Source organism: Anomalospiza imberbis, chromosome 1 (assembly GCF_031753505.1).
Source record: "Anomalospiza imberbis isolate Cuckoo-Finch-1a 21T00152 chromosome 1, ASM3175350v1, whole genome shotgun sequence".
Classification (NCBI taxonomy): Eukaryota; Metazoa; Chordata; class Aves; order Passeriformes; family Viduidae; genus Anomalospiza; species Anomalospiza imberbis.
The window spans coordinates 43,560,022-43,576,360 of record NC_089681.1 but is presented as its reverse complement, the minus strand read 5'-3'; the positions used below and the strand labels follow the sequence as shown (position 1 = coordinate 43,576,360).

Here is a 16,339-nt window from a genome sequence, read left to right as displayed (position 1 = left end):
AATAATGTACGCTTTGTCTAACCTTTTTTAATTGTCATTCTTTCGCAACACCCTCAACTATTACTCCAGGTCATGTATATGTAAGCAGTCTTTATGTAGCACCACTTTGTAAAAGGCTCCTAAATCTACCATGGGAAAAAAATCCTTCTGCAAGGGCATTATTTCAAGTCCTGCATCATAGCAATTTAAAAAAGTTTTTCATCCTAACCTGTGCATGTAATATTAATGTGGATGTATGCCATTGTAGGGCTTTGGATAAGGGAGAAGAAAAAAATTCTGTAAAATGTATTTTACTGGGGGGAAAAAAAAGGAGGTCTAATAGGAAATCCAGGTTTTACCAGTTGTCCAGTTTTAGAAGTATGGTTTTGATTTATGGATCAAAATTGCTCATTTATTATTTTATCTATACTGCTTTGGGCAATTTTGACAGTTAAAATTTAGTTTTATTGACCAATGCAGCCAGTTTAGCCACAAGGGGACTAATGCACACACAGCCTGCTGCACTCAAGAAGCTATGATTTGATTCCATGACCAAGTCAGACTGGGAATCACAACCAACATAACAATAAGTTCCAAATCTCGATGCTCGAGGCAAAATACTTACTCTAAAACCAATCCACTATTAAAAGAAGGTGGGAAAGAATTTTGTGATAGCAGTCTCCATGCACTGTTTATTGTAGCTGATATATTCCACCAATGCTTCTGTCAGCAATGGACGCAGGGTAGTACAGAGGAAACCTTTCTTTAATGATTGTGGACAACAGATAAAGCTGGAAGAAGGAAATGAAAATGCAAAACAGAATCAAAGGTGTGCTCTAGTACTACAGCTTACCAGGGATCTGACTTTTGAGAAAAATGTCTTGAAAAAACTGCCTTTTTTTTTCCTAAACCAGATTTTATTCATATATACATAAATATGCATGGGTTCATGTTGCAGCTTGAAAGACTTACAAGTTTACTTAAAAAAAAAAACCAAAAACAAACTTACTGGAATGATTTTAAGCCAATGTTAATTTAGGCCTATCCTATTATAAAATTAGCATCTTCTGCAATCTCAATTTATTGCTCCATTGTGAAGCCCCTTGTGATACATAAACAAATCTCTGAAGAGAAACAAATCAATAAAGTGTCTAATTTGATTAACCATGTTTTTAAATTCATCAAGACAACTGTACAAAAATAAACCACTTACTTGTCAGTATTTTCCACGTCTTCTTTTCATCATCATAATACTGAACCAAATTGCTGGGTAGCCGGTCAGGTCCTGGAGGCAATCCTCCAACCAATAACAGCATTTTCTTATTGGAACGAATTCTTCACCCAAAACAAGAGGAAAGATGAACAACCACATTACTGAAGAGTATTTTTAGTGGCAACAAAATCATAACCATCAAGAGAATGTTCACTGCTTGCAGTTTTCTATTTCATCTTTTGTGTTTCTTTTCCCAATCATGTCTCAACAATTTCTTGAACCAAGCAGAAAAATGATCAGAAAAGCTGCGTATCTCTCTACTCATGGAATAATAAGCTTCCTTTATGCAATTTGTTAGAGGTTCATTCTAGAACGACCTTTTTCTTATATTATCCCTTTAAATCATCACTCTTTACAGCTGAATACACATGAAATGCTCTGGAGTTGTACTAAGGTTAAGCATTAAAGTTGCATGTCAAAAATCGTATTAGTCAAAATCATTATTATAAGCCATTCTACACTCAAAGAACCTTGAAAAAATTAAGGTTATGCAGAGAGTTTGTGAGCCAACTCTTTAATCACACACTGAACTTCAGATATATACTTTAGTACAATTAGCAGCACTGGGCTAATGGTTATGGGTTAAATGCTACTTACAAGCACTTTTGTTTGTTTAATTTAGTCCAGACTCTTGCTTTCATTCTCCCCCCTGGCTCCCCCCGTCATCTTTGCTCTCCCCCTGTGCACCACTGGCTATAGCAACACCAATTGGTAAAAATGAGACTGTGATGTTGTTGTGAGCCTCCCCAGAGTGGAGCCCTGCCAATGCTTGCCACTGATCCAGCGGCATGAACCTGCTCAACTGTGCAAAGTCACTCTAATTCCCTCCCTCTGTTTTTCTACCTTCTCCCCCAGGGGGCAACCACTGAAAGGAGTGACTACCCACCCATCAAGAGCTGGCAATTCGCTGCTATTAACCGTGACCGTGATTCCCAATCTGCCTGGCAGTTCTTAAGAACAGGACTGCAATGTCTCATCTGCAGTAAAAGTGGTTATCTGCACCCTGGCCTCCAATGCCCCACCTGATGAACGTACGATTTCTCTGCAGCATTAAGGGATTTAGCACAATTGTAAGTGAAAACTGGAGGGGAGGCACAGACCCCCAGATGAGCCCTGATGCTCTAATAGTCACTTTGCATATAATTGAACTTTCACCAGTTATACTCAGCTTGGGTGAGATAACACTGAAATAAAGGTCTAGGCTCAAAATGTTCCTGTTAGGTAGGAAGGTGACGAAGCCTGGAAAACAGCCATCCATATGCATGACTGTGCAGCGGGACCATGCATTTGATGGAAGGCACCCTTGTCAAGCACCATTTTTCCAGGCACGACAACACCCGTGTAACACTCTATGTGTCAATCTGCAGCAAACACCCCGGCCAAGAAAGGCACAGAACACCAGGAACCAAAGCCTACCACCAGAGATGCTTATGGCGGGGTCAAAGAACCACTCAAGAGCTCCAAGCTCAGTAGTGCACTCCAGCAGTGGGAGCTTTATGACTGAGGCACACTCATGGCTTCACTCCAGCTGCTACCTAGAACGTGTACTGGTGACCCGATGATTACACTTGTAGCAGGACTGCATCTTCTCTTGAGAAGACTGGTCAAAAATTAACTAGATTGTGCTGTAGACATGCACCAACCACAAGGAACATCCTTCAGGAAGGGAACACACAGCTGAGGGCTTGATCCACACAATGCTCCAGAAAAAAATTTGTCAAATGGCTCTCCCAAAGACAACTATAGACTACAGATACATCTATGATAAGGATGGCCAGGGAACTATCTGACATTTGGCCTTATCGGTTTTTTAAACAGATTTAGGGCTCAGAGAAGGTCATGAATTGACAGTGGATGAAACAAAACCCTCAGTGCCGGGGGAGGAGTTAAATCATGGGGGCAGTGACACTGTCCCACACTGTCCTACCCTTTGATTCTCTCCCAACTTGGGGAGAGCCCCTGCAGTCCCTCAGTCTTTCTGACAAGCCAGCCTTTGATGCCTGCACTGCACCTGCGCTATGCTGTCAATGAGGACTGTTACCTGCCCAGCAGACTGTGGCTGTGTAGGATATCAGAATCATCTCATGATCACTGTCAGCACAGATTCCATAGTGAAACCAATCTCTGGGGAAAGCTTACTAAAGCACTGCCAGCGTCTTTTAACATTCAGTCTCCACAGTAAAGTTTTTAATGAGAGAACATTTGATATGTTCTATGCAACATGGGAGTATGATAAACTGTTTTTGGTATGAGTTGGGGATGACTGCACACGTAACAAGTGGCAGAGCAAACCAGAGCCATAAGTCAGTTATGCATGGCCATCCCTAACAATAGAGAATAAATTGTTTATTCCAACCCTCCTGTGTTATATGTTATATCACAATCAACTCCCTGTGCATTGTAAAATTCAGAATGCCCTTGCAAGGTTTACTTGATAAAGGAGTTTATTTTGATTTTCATCTTTCATCTGTAAAACTCCCTTCTAACTCCAAAGCACTGTGAAAATCCAATGAATGGCCAAGGCTCAATAGTTAAGGTGAAGAATGAAATGTCAGATATAACTCTAAGTTTCCAGACTTTGGCAGTTGCAACTATCCTTAACATTACTTTTTCAGCCAAACAGCCTGAGAAGCTACTGTTTCTTGAGAAGAAGCAGTGCTGCTATATTGGTATGCTTTAAAAATATTAATTTTTAAAATACATTTAAAATGGGAAGTAACAAGAACAGAGACTTTTAGTAGAAGTTTAGTAAGAAATTAACAGTCAGCAAAATCTCTACCAAAAGCACAGCGAAATTTCACATGGCAAAGAAGAGATGGTTACTTACACCCAAAATACCTAATTCATCTACATTGAGAGCTCTTCCAATGAACCAAGTAAAGATAATATAGTGGCTAAAGACATGCAGGTTTTAAACTAATATGTTCCCTTGGAGCCAAATCTGGTTTTTAAGTTCTAATGTGAAATGCTGCAATTTAGGTTTTGAAAAAAGATTTGCTTTATTATGACATATTTATGTTTCATATTGCACTAAGCAGTACTGTTAGAATCTTACAATGCATTCTAAAATATGGAAAACATGTACATGGCCACTGCTTATATGCAGAAGACTTTTCCAAATATTAATAAAAATGTTTTTCAGTGAAACACTATGATGAAGACAGGATTTAAAAAGATGTGTAATATATCGAGCAAGATAAAGCTTCCCCCTTTCATGTATTATTACATGTTTGCTATTTGGATAACTCAAGATTACAATGTGAAATGTTCTCCATCGTATATGACTTAATATAATGTTCTTCATTATATAAACTCTATTTTTTTTTCTTCACAGACCTTATTTTACAGTCTAATATACTATTCAGTTAATGCTGTGGTTCACAGTGTCCCCAGCAAGGATTTTATGATCACCTTGTGTTCCATTAACAGTAGTGGGTCTTGGTCAGGGAAGGCTAAACCATGGACAGGCAGGCTGATGTCATGGCAAAAAAATTGAGATAAATTTGTCCACATGTTTTCTTGAAAGTGTTACTTAGATTTAGACTCCAAAACTCTAGTTCTCACTGGTTATTATTCTGCACACACTTTGCAGTTTCTGTTCGGCTAAGATTTTAAAACACTTAATTCACCTTAATTAAGTTCTTGGGTACCTCATGTGGTGTGAAATTTATTTTGTCTACTTACAAGACTGGAAACCAAAGTATATTTCAAAGTCAACATTTTCAAACTTGTGTAGTTTCCCTTAGGCACACAAACCCAAGAATTGGAGTACTCACAGAAGTGTCTTCATTTTCAGAGATACCCATCAACATAACCAAATCCCACTCACTTCAAAGGTAGCAGCAGATGCCCATCAGCTTGAAAACTCATATTGCCAGTCCACGGTCTAAACTAACCATAAATATTCAGGGCAAGAGACTGAGCCCAAGAGAGTTTATAGACTCACAAGAAATCAGTAGAAGACAACCACTCCTACTCTTTTTGCAACCTTGATGGCCTCATGTTAATAGAAAACACATGAATGGGAAATACTCTTCTTGTACATTGTTTTTCTTTATTAACATATCCATCAATCTTTCACTGGTGGGTTTTCCTTATCTGGGCAATTAGTAGAAGTTCATTCTACAAAAACTGGCAGGAAATCAAGCCTCAACAGCAGGTTTGCTCCAGACTCTTCCAGTTTTTAAACAATGCACTAAGGCTCTGCTTTCTGCATTAGGGAATGCAAAGAAAAGGAAAGAACACAACCATGAAGTGGCAATCCTGTGGTTCTTAATGCATCCAGTGTAGTGTTACACATCAGAAAAATAAATGCATCCTAAGACATACAAGTGATCATGGTCATCAATGAAAAAAAAAAAAAAAAAAAGAAAACAAGTGTTTAACTATACTTTTCTCTTAACTCAGGGCTATACTAAACCCATAAGTCTGGATCATTAATTATCTTTTCATATAGGCTATCACCATGGTTTTGAGTATGGGTAGCTCTTAAGAGCAGGGACTTAACAGATATGATGGCATCCTTGCTTCTGCTTCAATGCTGACCTTAAACACAGCAGAGCCAAACTGAACTCCAGGTGTTTGCCCACTGAACTCAAGCACAACAAAATCTGCCCTAAGACCAGCACAGACTCAACAAGGGCAGGTGAATGCATGGTGTATTTATCTACATCCTCATATCTCATTATATCAAAGGATTTGAGAAACCTGTGTCTGACAGTGATACTGTCAAAATAAGTAGCAAGAATCTCAGAAAAGGAGGCTGTGTTAACCTGCAGCAGTAACAAATTATTTCAGAGAGGTTTGCGGAATAGAAAAATAGATACGTACTATCCCAACCAACATTTCAGTTGCAGACCTTTTGTTTGCAAGCACCAAAAACTTAATTTCATCTTCAGAAACCAGGATGGTCTTTAGCAACCCTTTTCTTCTCAAAAGGCATCTGAAGGGATGCTGTGTTCAACAAAAAATGGAGTTGACAATCTAGTTTCAGTCTGCAAAACTGAACAAATGTTGCAAGCATCCATTTGCCCATGACTGAAAAAAATGTTTTGCTACCAAGAACATGGGATGTGATCTTCAACAATTACCTTCCCAGCTCCTGGATGGGCATTTCAGTACAACAAAAGTATCATATGAAAACTGCTTATTTCAATGGATTTTGGCTTCCATAGCTGACTGCAAAGATAGCCATGATTAGTAACACATGTTTAATAGAGAGGAAATCTAATTATCCGGGAGTTTAACTATGAACTCAATGAAAGCCATAAGGTACAATGTAAAATTTATTTTGGACAAAGGAATTTTATGAGGTTTTGTCATCACATAAAATGAGTAAACAAACATCATAACCTATAGGTGAATAGGCATCCAGAATCTCTTCCTAACTCTACGGCAGTGCTAGGGGAAGGACCCGAGTTCTCACAGTCAACAGACCAAATCCTGCATAATGTCTTTCTCCTTATGTATAAAGACATTAAGACTATCCTGATTTTGTCAAAACATAAAGCACAATAAAGTCTCTTGCAAATTATGACCAATAATTTTTTTAGTTCTTCAGTTCAAAGAATGCTCAAAACTTTGCTGAATGTATGGAAGTTGCTTTATGAATGGATTTTTTTGCCTCTTCTAATTTGCACCTATTGCCTCAGGCACACTAGAAAGAATGTGAAAATACTTTCTAGAAATACTAAAAACCTGGAAACCAGTCTTATAATGAAGATACTGGATTTCATCTTTTCATTCTCCATGTAGGCAGGCTTGGCAGAAGACCCCAGTTTTCATTGCAGCAGAGCTCACAGTAATGTTCACTGAAGAGGATGTTCATTTAATACATGTTGCTGACCACTGACAGAATTAAGTTTAGGAAGACAAATACTAAGCTGAGAATGATTTGCTGCAGACATTGATTGTTGGTTTTCTCCTCTGAATCAACTAGATTTTTTTTTATTTTGTCCAATACTTAAAAAAATGCACAGAAAAAGTTAATGTTTGTTTTAACAATAATCATTCCTTTTCCTTCTAAAAAGCAGAAGTCTAAAGGTAAGTGAATATTTTACCTGGCAGGCCACACTTAACTGTTACAGAGTTACCTTACAAGTTAAAGGCTCCTTTATTTCTAAAGCTGTCAGGCAATTTTCCATCCCCTGTATTAAAATAACTTAGAATCTGTTTGAAGCTCTGAAAACCCCATTTTTCTTTATGAAAGCAATCCCACCACTGTTGATCTCTAAGTTAATATTTAAGAGTTAGCTTGAGCTTTTAGCTGGAAGATTTTTTAAAGTCAATGTCCCTTCCTTTTTGGGGTAAAATCCTCTGATGTAACAGGCAGCTTAGCAGTGACAACTATCCTGGAAGAGTGACACCTATCCAGTTCTCCTTTGGGAAGAACACAGAGGAGTGTCCTCATCATTGCCTCCTTGCACTACCAGATCTGAATGCTAAAGATATCTAGCACTAGCCACACACTGAGTGTCTGGAGCACTGCAAGTGAGGTGAATTCAAAGGAATGTTACTAGCAAAGCAAATTGGTGAATGTGACATAAAACCTCCTGTGTCATGAATCTTCTTGGTAAACTTCTCAAAGATTTTCCTCACTGATGGAAGTTCTAAAAAACCTTTAAGTAATTATTTTTATCCTGAATTAAAAAAAAAAAAAAGAAAATGTCAAAGATAAGTACTTTTGCAAATTGCTTCCATTTTTCCCATCATTTTGTTTGGCCTTTTTTTGGGTTTGGTTTGTTTGCTGGTTCCCTGTATTGGTCATTTTGAGTTTTTTTTGTTTTGGTTTGTTTGTTTGTGGGTTTTTTTTTTAATTTTTCTGACAGAGGTTGTAAAATGTAAATGCTTTATAGAAAGCTTCAAAGTCATCAAATCATCTTTTTCATTTTTGTCCCCTAGGAAATTTCAACCAACTCTCATTTTTTGAAGTTCAGACTGTGTAAAGACAAGAAAGTCCTTTTCTTGTTTGATTCTGTGTCTGATGTCCATGTCAACAGAAGGTTAACACAGCATCAGAGGCTGCGTTCTCTCCAGCTGAAGCTCCTTTTCCTTAGGAAGCCAAAGGAAAGAAACACACCTTGCTGCCAGCTCACTCAAGGTATGACTTGCTACCTTTTCCACTGGTTTGTTTGGTTTTTTTTTTCTTTTTTTTTACTGAAAGAAGGCATCAGTTGGGGAATACAGGAAGAACCAACTGTGGCACCAACTTCTATTTACTTCCAGCTTCACTGCAAACAGTCTGCTTCCATTGAACTTGGCAGCTGACAATATTTGCTCAGTTTATTGTCTGCTTTCCAAGAATATAGCAAATGTTGACTACTAAGTACTAGGCATGACAGTTTTTAAAGAAAATTTCAGGGAGGCAGCAAATATGAAAAATGATGCCAGGAAGTACCTACCAATAGTTTTCAACTTTCCATAGTCTTCAATTTCTTTAATGATCCTTTGGTAAATGTGTAATACCAGAAAGAATCTGTTTCAACAAAACCAACATGAGAGATATTTACAGAGAAGGGGAGTCCAGCTCAAACCCTTCTTTTAGGATTCCTATTCCATGCTCAATCTTTCCAGGCCATGCTGAGCAAAGGATAATAACAAACCTTGCTCTGATTAGAAAAAGTTTTGGATTTTTAAAACACAGGAGTTGTTTGAAAAGATGAAACAGTGTTTTTTACAGATTATATTAATTTTTTCATAACATGAGTTTATCAGAACCAAAGCTTTTTCCTGGCAAACTATTTTCTGTTGATTTTGTGTTCGACATTACCTCTCCTCACCCTCCTTACCCCCAAGGCTCCCTGTGCTTTCTCTAAAAGTACAAATCCAAACAATTACACCATCACAGCTCTGTTCCATTTACTGCTCAACAGTTACAAACTCAGAACCTCCATATTTTTCTTCTATAAAGAAAAAAACTATAGTGACCCCAGGCCACCCCATGCCCTTTAAGACTCTCTCCTTTCTATCTCTTCTCACATCACATGAAGGTGATGCACATCAGGCAAAGAGTGAACAGAAAAGTCTCAGGCCAGTAGCAAAGACATATATGTCTGATGCTCACCATGATCCTACAGCACTCCATTTGCAAAAAGGTACACCCTAAGCAGAAATCATTCCAGGAGGATTTTGTCTGAAATGGGACTTCCTTGTCTAGAAGACTCTGCACCACTTGTGACCTACATACTTCCCAACAGGACAGAGATGGATTGTGTTGCCAAAGGATGGGCAAGAACAGTGCAGGAACTCATGGCAACAGTTCTGCTTTTAGGGACCTGCATGACTTGTAAAGCTGCTATATAGATTGTCACAGGTGGTGGAAAGGGGCATTTTTGCTCCAGCATTTGAGGAAGAAGTTCCCATTTTCGAGGGCACTTTGTCATCAAGACTGCATGGCTTACTAAAATTACTTGTTTTTAAACTTAGCTTCATTTTCCCTCTAGAACAAGCTGTTCTGAAATGCAGTGAAATATTTCCCTTCAGAAAAAGAGTTTGGAGATGCAGATGCAGGTATTTGAAGCTGCTTCCAGTGCTAAAATGGCAGGGTGACAAAGCCAAGGAGGAGCACAGTTCAGCAAACTGTAAATATCCAAGCACAGAGGTCTGGAGCAGTGGGGATTGGTGTGTGTGAGGTCGGGAGCCTGGTGGGAAGAACACTCATGAGTTGGGGTAACAGAGGATTCCAGAGAGGGGACAGATAAAGTTCAGAATCTGGGTAAGAGCCCTATCATTTAAGGACATGGATCAGGAGGCACTGCCAGTTCACAGAGGACACTATTCCAAGGTAGTGCCTCTGACTGGGAAACTGGCTGGCAGGGCAAGTACCTGCACAACGAGCCTGGCAACTCTTCTTCACCTGCAGCTGTTGGACAGATGGCTGTCCATAAAAAAGGCCATTAAATGCTCTTCATAAATTATGTTTCTCCTAACAAATACTATAACTGACCCAAAAAATGGCTATCACCTATGCCTCTGCAGCTCTCAAGGATTTTACCAGCCAGGACATATGTGTCTTTAAAAAGGCTCCCAAGGACTTTCCTGACCCACAGCAGTCCCTTTAGCAGAGTGGTGCTCCCTCTGTCCATAATGTGAGATCAAGGTCTCCCACCCTTTTGGAAACTCTACATCTCTCCACTTACACTTCAGCATGAGCTTGTCTCAAATGGCAAATGAATGCACATGAGGCAAGTAAGGAAAGTAGGTGAGACTAACTAGGATTAAACTGACTACAGGTCTGTGGTTCACTACCCCACAGCCTCTAATGTGTCAGTCCCCCTTCTGCAGCTCAGCTGAGAGAGTCCTGGCACACGTACAATTTCCTGATATTAATTCAGGCACATAAAAACTGATCCAAAGCTCACTAAAATAAACCAGAGCCTCACATCCACTTCATCCATACTGCAACGCAAAACTTAATAATTCACATACATTTTAAGATGTGTTTTTCTTATCAGGATGGAAATTCAGGATCTGTAGTATGTCTCACTTGCAATTAATCATTAATAAGTATATTAGTTAAAAATCCAAATATTGCTGTTATGATCACAAAGGGACAGGCTGTAACCAGAAGACAGAGTGCATTTCAATGAAAAAACACGGACTTTTTTCACACCCACCAAACATGTCCTGCTGAGATTCTACAAAAGTCTCAGTAGAAAAAGAAGTCAAATTGAACTACGGTCTGTGAGATTTGGAGACAAATAGTGTATGCAAGAAAGAAATTATTTAATTGCCAAGGGATGTAACTGGTTTCTTCAAATTTTTAATCTCCTCTGTAGAAAGTAAAGCAGATAAGACATATATGTCTTCCACATAAATGCCACTGTCTAACGCTGTTCAGCACCTCACATTTTCCTTCTTCAACTGTTATCATCTTTCTACTGAATGAAAACTGTTCATATCATCTTCATCACCTGTCACTGTTTAACTTGCTATCACTTTCACTAATATTGCCTACCATCAAACAGTCTGGATGACACCCTCTTTCAACTGAAATGAAATTAAAAAAAAAACCAAACAAATAGCAAACCAAACCAGCTCTACAACTAGCTTTAGCAGGACCAGAATTTGCACTTAATCTCCCCAAGGTCTAGTAGTCCAGGGGACAAAAATACAAAAAACCAGCTGGGTCTGTACATGCTAGGACTTTGCTGAAACCATAAAACAGCATGGGCAGGCTTAGCCTTCTTATCTCTTTGTCTCCTTATTCCCCTTCTTTTCTCTTGTGCGCTTTAATTCTGTATTTTCTGCCTAGGACTATTCCTATCTTATGTCAGTTGGTTTATCCCCATCCATTTTCCCTCCCAAATCTGAAAAAGCTTTTCCAGAAACTGCAATACTCAGCTGACATTGACAACAGATGCTGTTTCTGCCAAGAATTAGTGTTCCCCTTTTTGTTTCATTCCCTATCTTTTTATCTGCCAGGGTCTTTTTTCTTTTGCTAGTTTCCTTTCCTGTCTAGTATCCTATTACATTTTTCTCCCTTCAAAACTATCCTTCTCTCATCTCTTGCCTCATTTGTACTGTCCTATTTCCACTACTTATATCCCATTTCTCGCCTGGGATATCTCAACTCCTTTCTTTTTTCTGCATTTCCCCCTCTCTCCCAGTTTTACTTTCCTCAGTCCCCTCTGCCTTCAGGTATGCAGCTGTATTTGCTGCTCTGCCGGCAGGTCCTGGGAGAGCAGACCAGCCCAAACACCCTTTGCTGGTCAGAGGAGCTGCAGGTGGCAATGCTCTATCCCCAAACTTTTAAAAAATTGAAAATGCATACCATATATTATATAAAATACATTATATTACACAATAAAACACAGAGACATTTTAATCAACTCAATAGTCTGGTGAGGATCCGAGAGTCAAATAAATGTCCGGAATATGAACTTTCCTCTATCAAAATGCATTTTCTTCCCAGAACTACAAAAGATGATACAGCACAGAGCTACGTGTCTCTTTCAGGGATAGACAAACATAATTTAAGCCTAATGTTTAGGGTCACTCACCCACTCCAAGTTGAAATCAACTATGATTTTTCCTAGTGACATCAAAACTGACTGTGTCTCCAGAGGCTTTAACAGCAGCTTGTATGCTGAGGCCCTGGTGAGGTAAGGATCACTGAGCCAACAGTATTATTAACTTTGCTTAGAGTTGAGCATCTGATGAAATGTCAAATCAAAGCCAAAACACCCATCCCCTGTGGTGAAGTTCTAAACCTCAGAGTGCACAGCAAGGCTCATAAGACAGGAACATAATTTCTCAACTTTTTAAATTCTGATCATTTAATTGTTGTACCTTGAAAATTAATACTACAAAAATACATCAGGACATTGAAGCATTACCTTCTCTTAGGAAATTTCATGGAAAAAACCCTAGACTCTCTGTAGGTAAACAGTGTTTTTCACTGCAGCACAAAAGACAACTCAGGTACTTCTAGCCCCAGCATCACTTGCACTGCAGGATCTGTATTTGTGGCACAAACATTATAAATACTTTTGCTCACAGAGCACAGACTGGCTCCTGTGAGCTTAAATCTCTTTTTTCTCCAGCCCTGACTACAGGATTAAGTTTATAGTTACATTTCAGAGGAGAATCAGCATATTTTGAGCTTCCCCTTACATTTATTTCCATTAAGAAATAGAAGTAGCCCTGATGCCAATGTACTCCAAAGTGTGCATATGGATATGTAACATAGGTGCTTTTAAGTAGCTTGTTAAAAAAATAAAAATTCTTTTTAAAAATGCAGAAAAGTTATTGGCAAATTTTAACACTGAGTGCAATTCTCGTTTCTTGAACATGCAGGAAGCAGGTGCCTATGGCATTGGGCTGCTTGCATTTCTCATCAACTGTACTGTGCAGGAGCTATTACACTGCACAAGAGGAACAGTTAATCTCTTTCTAAAGACATGTGCATCTTTAGCGAATGACCTTTCATTAAATTCCAAATTACCAAAGTCACCATTACTCACAGAAAAAAGTAATCAGAGTTTTGAAGTATTTTTCTGTGTAATAATTTTCATGTATTTGCACAGGTACTTCACTGTTAACTTTTAAGATTTCCTTCTGCAAATTAGTAACTTAAGGAACTCTTTGCAGATTTTCTTCCTTAAAATTTTACTGCATGAATGTCAACCTGTTAAAATTGTTACTTTAGAAAAACTATGAGCAACAGAGAGGACAAATCTGGAAATCTCTGTAGTGTTGAATGTTTCTTTTTTATTTTCCTCCTTCATATACTTAGGCAGCCTGGCAAAATCTTAAAGTGATTAAGATTCAAAGATGGGCCTTTGTGACCTTTATGAATTTCCAGGAATATCGTCCAAGACCAAAAATGAAAATATAACAATTTCATTCTGCATTAGTAAGCATTCCAACATCTCCATCACTTTAACATTTGGAGTAAGTTCTAATTCCTGCTTATAAATAAATCCAAACAGTTTTGCTCCCATTTCACTACCACTAAAGAACCCAATCAAGAGAAGCTAGTTACAAGACTGTTATTAGACACACAGTAAAGTTGGGAAGGTGACAGCATGTTTTCACCCACTGTGGTTATGGACGTCTGAAATACCACTGTCTGCACAGACATGCAGACCTACTACAAATAAAAAGAGTAGCCTTTGTGGTATTTGGAGTCTCCTGTAAGTCATTAAGTGCAACTTAGACTCTCATCTAGGACTACCTAAAGTGCAATCCCTTTGTGTATGCTCCCACTTACAGGGAAAGCCAGCTCCAGCAGTATCAGATTCTTGCAGCATCCATGACATTTGTAAGCATTCAGTGGTCAGAACACCACTACATATCCTTCAAATGACATGGACCACTGAAGCTGGAAAGGTATCTTCACTGAACCAAGCCGGCTGGTATCTCAGCAATCCACCAGGATACGAGCATCAGCTTACCCCCGGTGGTGTGCAGAATCTTGCCTGAGGAGTTTGTGGGGTTTGCATTTTTGAAAATCATCACTTTTGAGTGTTGAAATGCAAAGGGTAGGCACCAACTTACAACAATGGCATCTCAGAAATACTTTACGCTGCAAAATAGTTGTATTTGATGTTTTTGATTTCAGAGTGAGAATCAGTTAGACAACAAGGTGATAAGCATGACAGAACACTAACACAGTGAGCTAGCCAGAAATAATAAGAGGGCACAACATCGCCAAAGTTAAACCATGAGTAGTGCCCATTAAATAAAGAATCCTCTGCATTAATGCTAATAGAGTGTATTATTTAAAATATTTATTAATGTACTAGTTCCTTTCTTGCTGCTGTCAAATCATTGGTAATATGCACCCATTAGTTAAAAAGCTTATAATAAGCTGAATAATACAAAGAGTGGTTTGATTTCTGTGCTACCACACCACTTTATTATACCAACACTAGAAGATGGTATTATCATTCTATCTGTGAATGAAGTAGAAACATATTTTAAAAGAAGATAAATAAATTTTGGGTGTGTTTAGTCCTTGTTAAACTACGTGCTGTGCGTTCACTTCCTAACACCAACCTCATATTGTCAATCTTTGACATCGTGATTCATTACCTTATTAAATGAAAATAACTGACATGTCGTAGATGTAAGGACTATGAAGTCACAAGTTTCCATGCACAAACAGGGACATCACCCCACCGTCAGCAACATCAGGGCGTGCATGGATGATGCAGTTATTTATGAAAATAACAGACGTAGGACTTGACTATTACAGTTTAAAGACGTGACTCCTTGCTAAGGAATAACATTGTGGCAGAAAAAAAAATATTAATTGTGGTCCAAAAATCCCCCCAAACCCAGATTCCCAACGCGCGGGCGGCCAGAGGGCCGAGGGGAGGGGACGAAAAGTTTGGTGGTGCAGGGGGCGGGCGGCTCGGCCCCGCCGCCGCCCCCCTCCAGCCGCTCCGGCCGCCGCGCCGCCCCCGGCCCCGCGGGTCGGTGCCCGCCGGGACTCCCCGCTCCCGCAGCCCCCGCGGGCAGCAGTCGCCGAGGGGCGTCCGTAAGGGCAGCCCCCCTCCCCGCCTCCGCTCACCTGCTGGCCAGGCTCTGCCGGCAGTGCTGCCTGAAGGGCATCAGGTGGTAGTTCATGGCGTCCAGCAGCAGCTTCTGGCAGACGGGGTCGGTGCGCATGAAATCCACCGACTGGACCCGCTCCACCAGCTCCGGCGCCGGGATGAGGGCGAAGCGGAGGCGCTTCATCAGGTCCGGGGCGTACTGCATGCGGGTCTCCCGGTCGTGCTCCAGCCAGAGCACGGACATCTGGAAGAGCGCCAGCTCCGACTCGACGGGTGGGGGCAGCGAGTCGAGGAGGGCGCGCATCTCCTCGAAGTTGAGCAGCAGCACGTCCTCCACCAGGTACTTGTTGGCCAGCTTCTTGGTCTCCTCCAGGCCGTGCAGGGCGGCAATCTTGCACACCTGCTTGTAGTTCTGCACCGAGATCTGGTCGTTGAGGAACTGCACGCACAGCTTGGTGACCTGCGGGATGTGCAGGATCTTGCTGACCGACAGCACCTCCTCCACCGTGTCCAGCGAGAGGGTCACGTTGGCCGTGTACAGGTACTCCAGCACCAGCCGCAGCCCGATGGACGAGCAGCCCTGCAGCACCAGGTTGTTGATGGCCCGCGGGCTGGCCAGCAGCTTGTCCTCCGGGGAGGAGGATGGGGTGCCGGGCTCCTCCTGCGTCTGCGGCGGCGGCGGCTCCTTCGGCGGACCTCCCAGCCCGTCCTGGGCGGCCGGCCCCAGCCCCAGGGCGTGGGGGTGCCCGCCGCTCCCGCCGCCACTGGAGAACAGAGATCGGAAGTACTGGGAGCAGGAGGCCAGCACGGCCTTGTGGCAGTGGAACTGCTGGCCCTGGGCCGTCAGAGTCACGTCGCAGAAGAGCTGCTTCCTCCACAGCAGGTTGAGGCCGTGCAGCAGGTTGTCGCTGTGGCTGGGGTCGAAGGTGGAGGTCCTGTCCCCGGATCTGGACATGGCGAGCGGCCTCCGGCACACCTGCCTTTTAAACCCTCCTCCAACCTGGGCAGAGGAGTGGGGAGGAGAACGGGGTGGGGGGACACACGGGACGACACAACAATAAACACAGAGCTTTAGAGGCCCGGAGGG

At 41.0% G+C, this 16,339-nt stretch overlaps 1 protein-coding gene across 1 annotated transcript in view; it reads right to left on the bottom strand.

Moving 5' to 3' along the window:
- KLHL14 (kelch like family member 14) overlaps positions 1–16,339 on the bottom strand; it is a 58,924-nt gene that overhangs the window by 41,335 nt on the left and 1,250 nt on the right. Inside the window, exons 2-3 of the mRNA XM_068189764.1 lie at positions 15,270–16,252; positions 1,193–1,314 (exon numbers count right to left, since the gene is read on the bottom strand). Coding sequence (XP_068045865.1) covers positions 1,193–1,314; positions 15,270–16,207 — 1,060 coding nt within the window. The 5' untranslated portion in view covers positions 16,208–16,252. The remainder of the gene's footprint in view (positions 1–1,192; positions 1,315–15,269; positions 16,253–16,339) is intronic.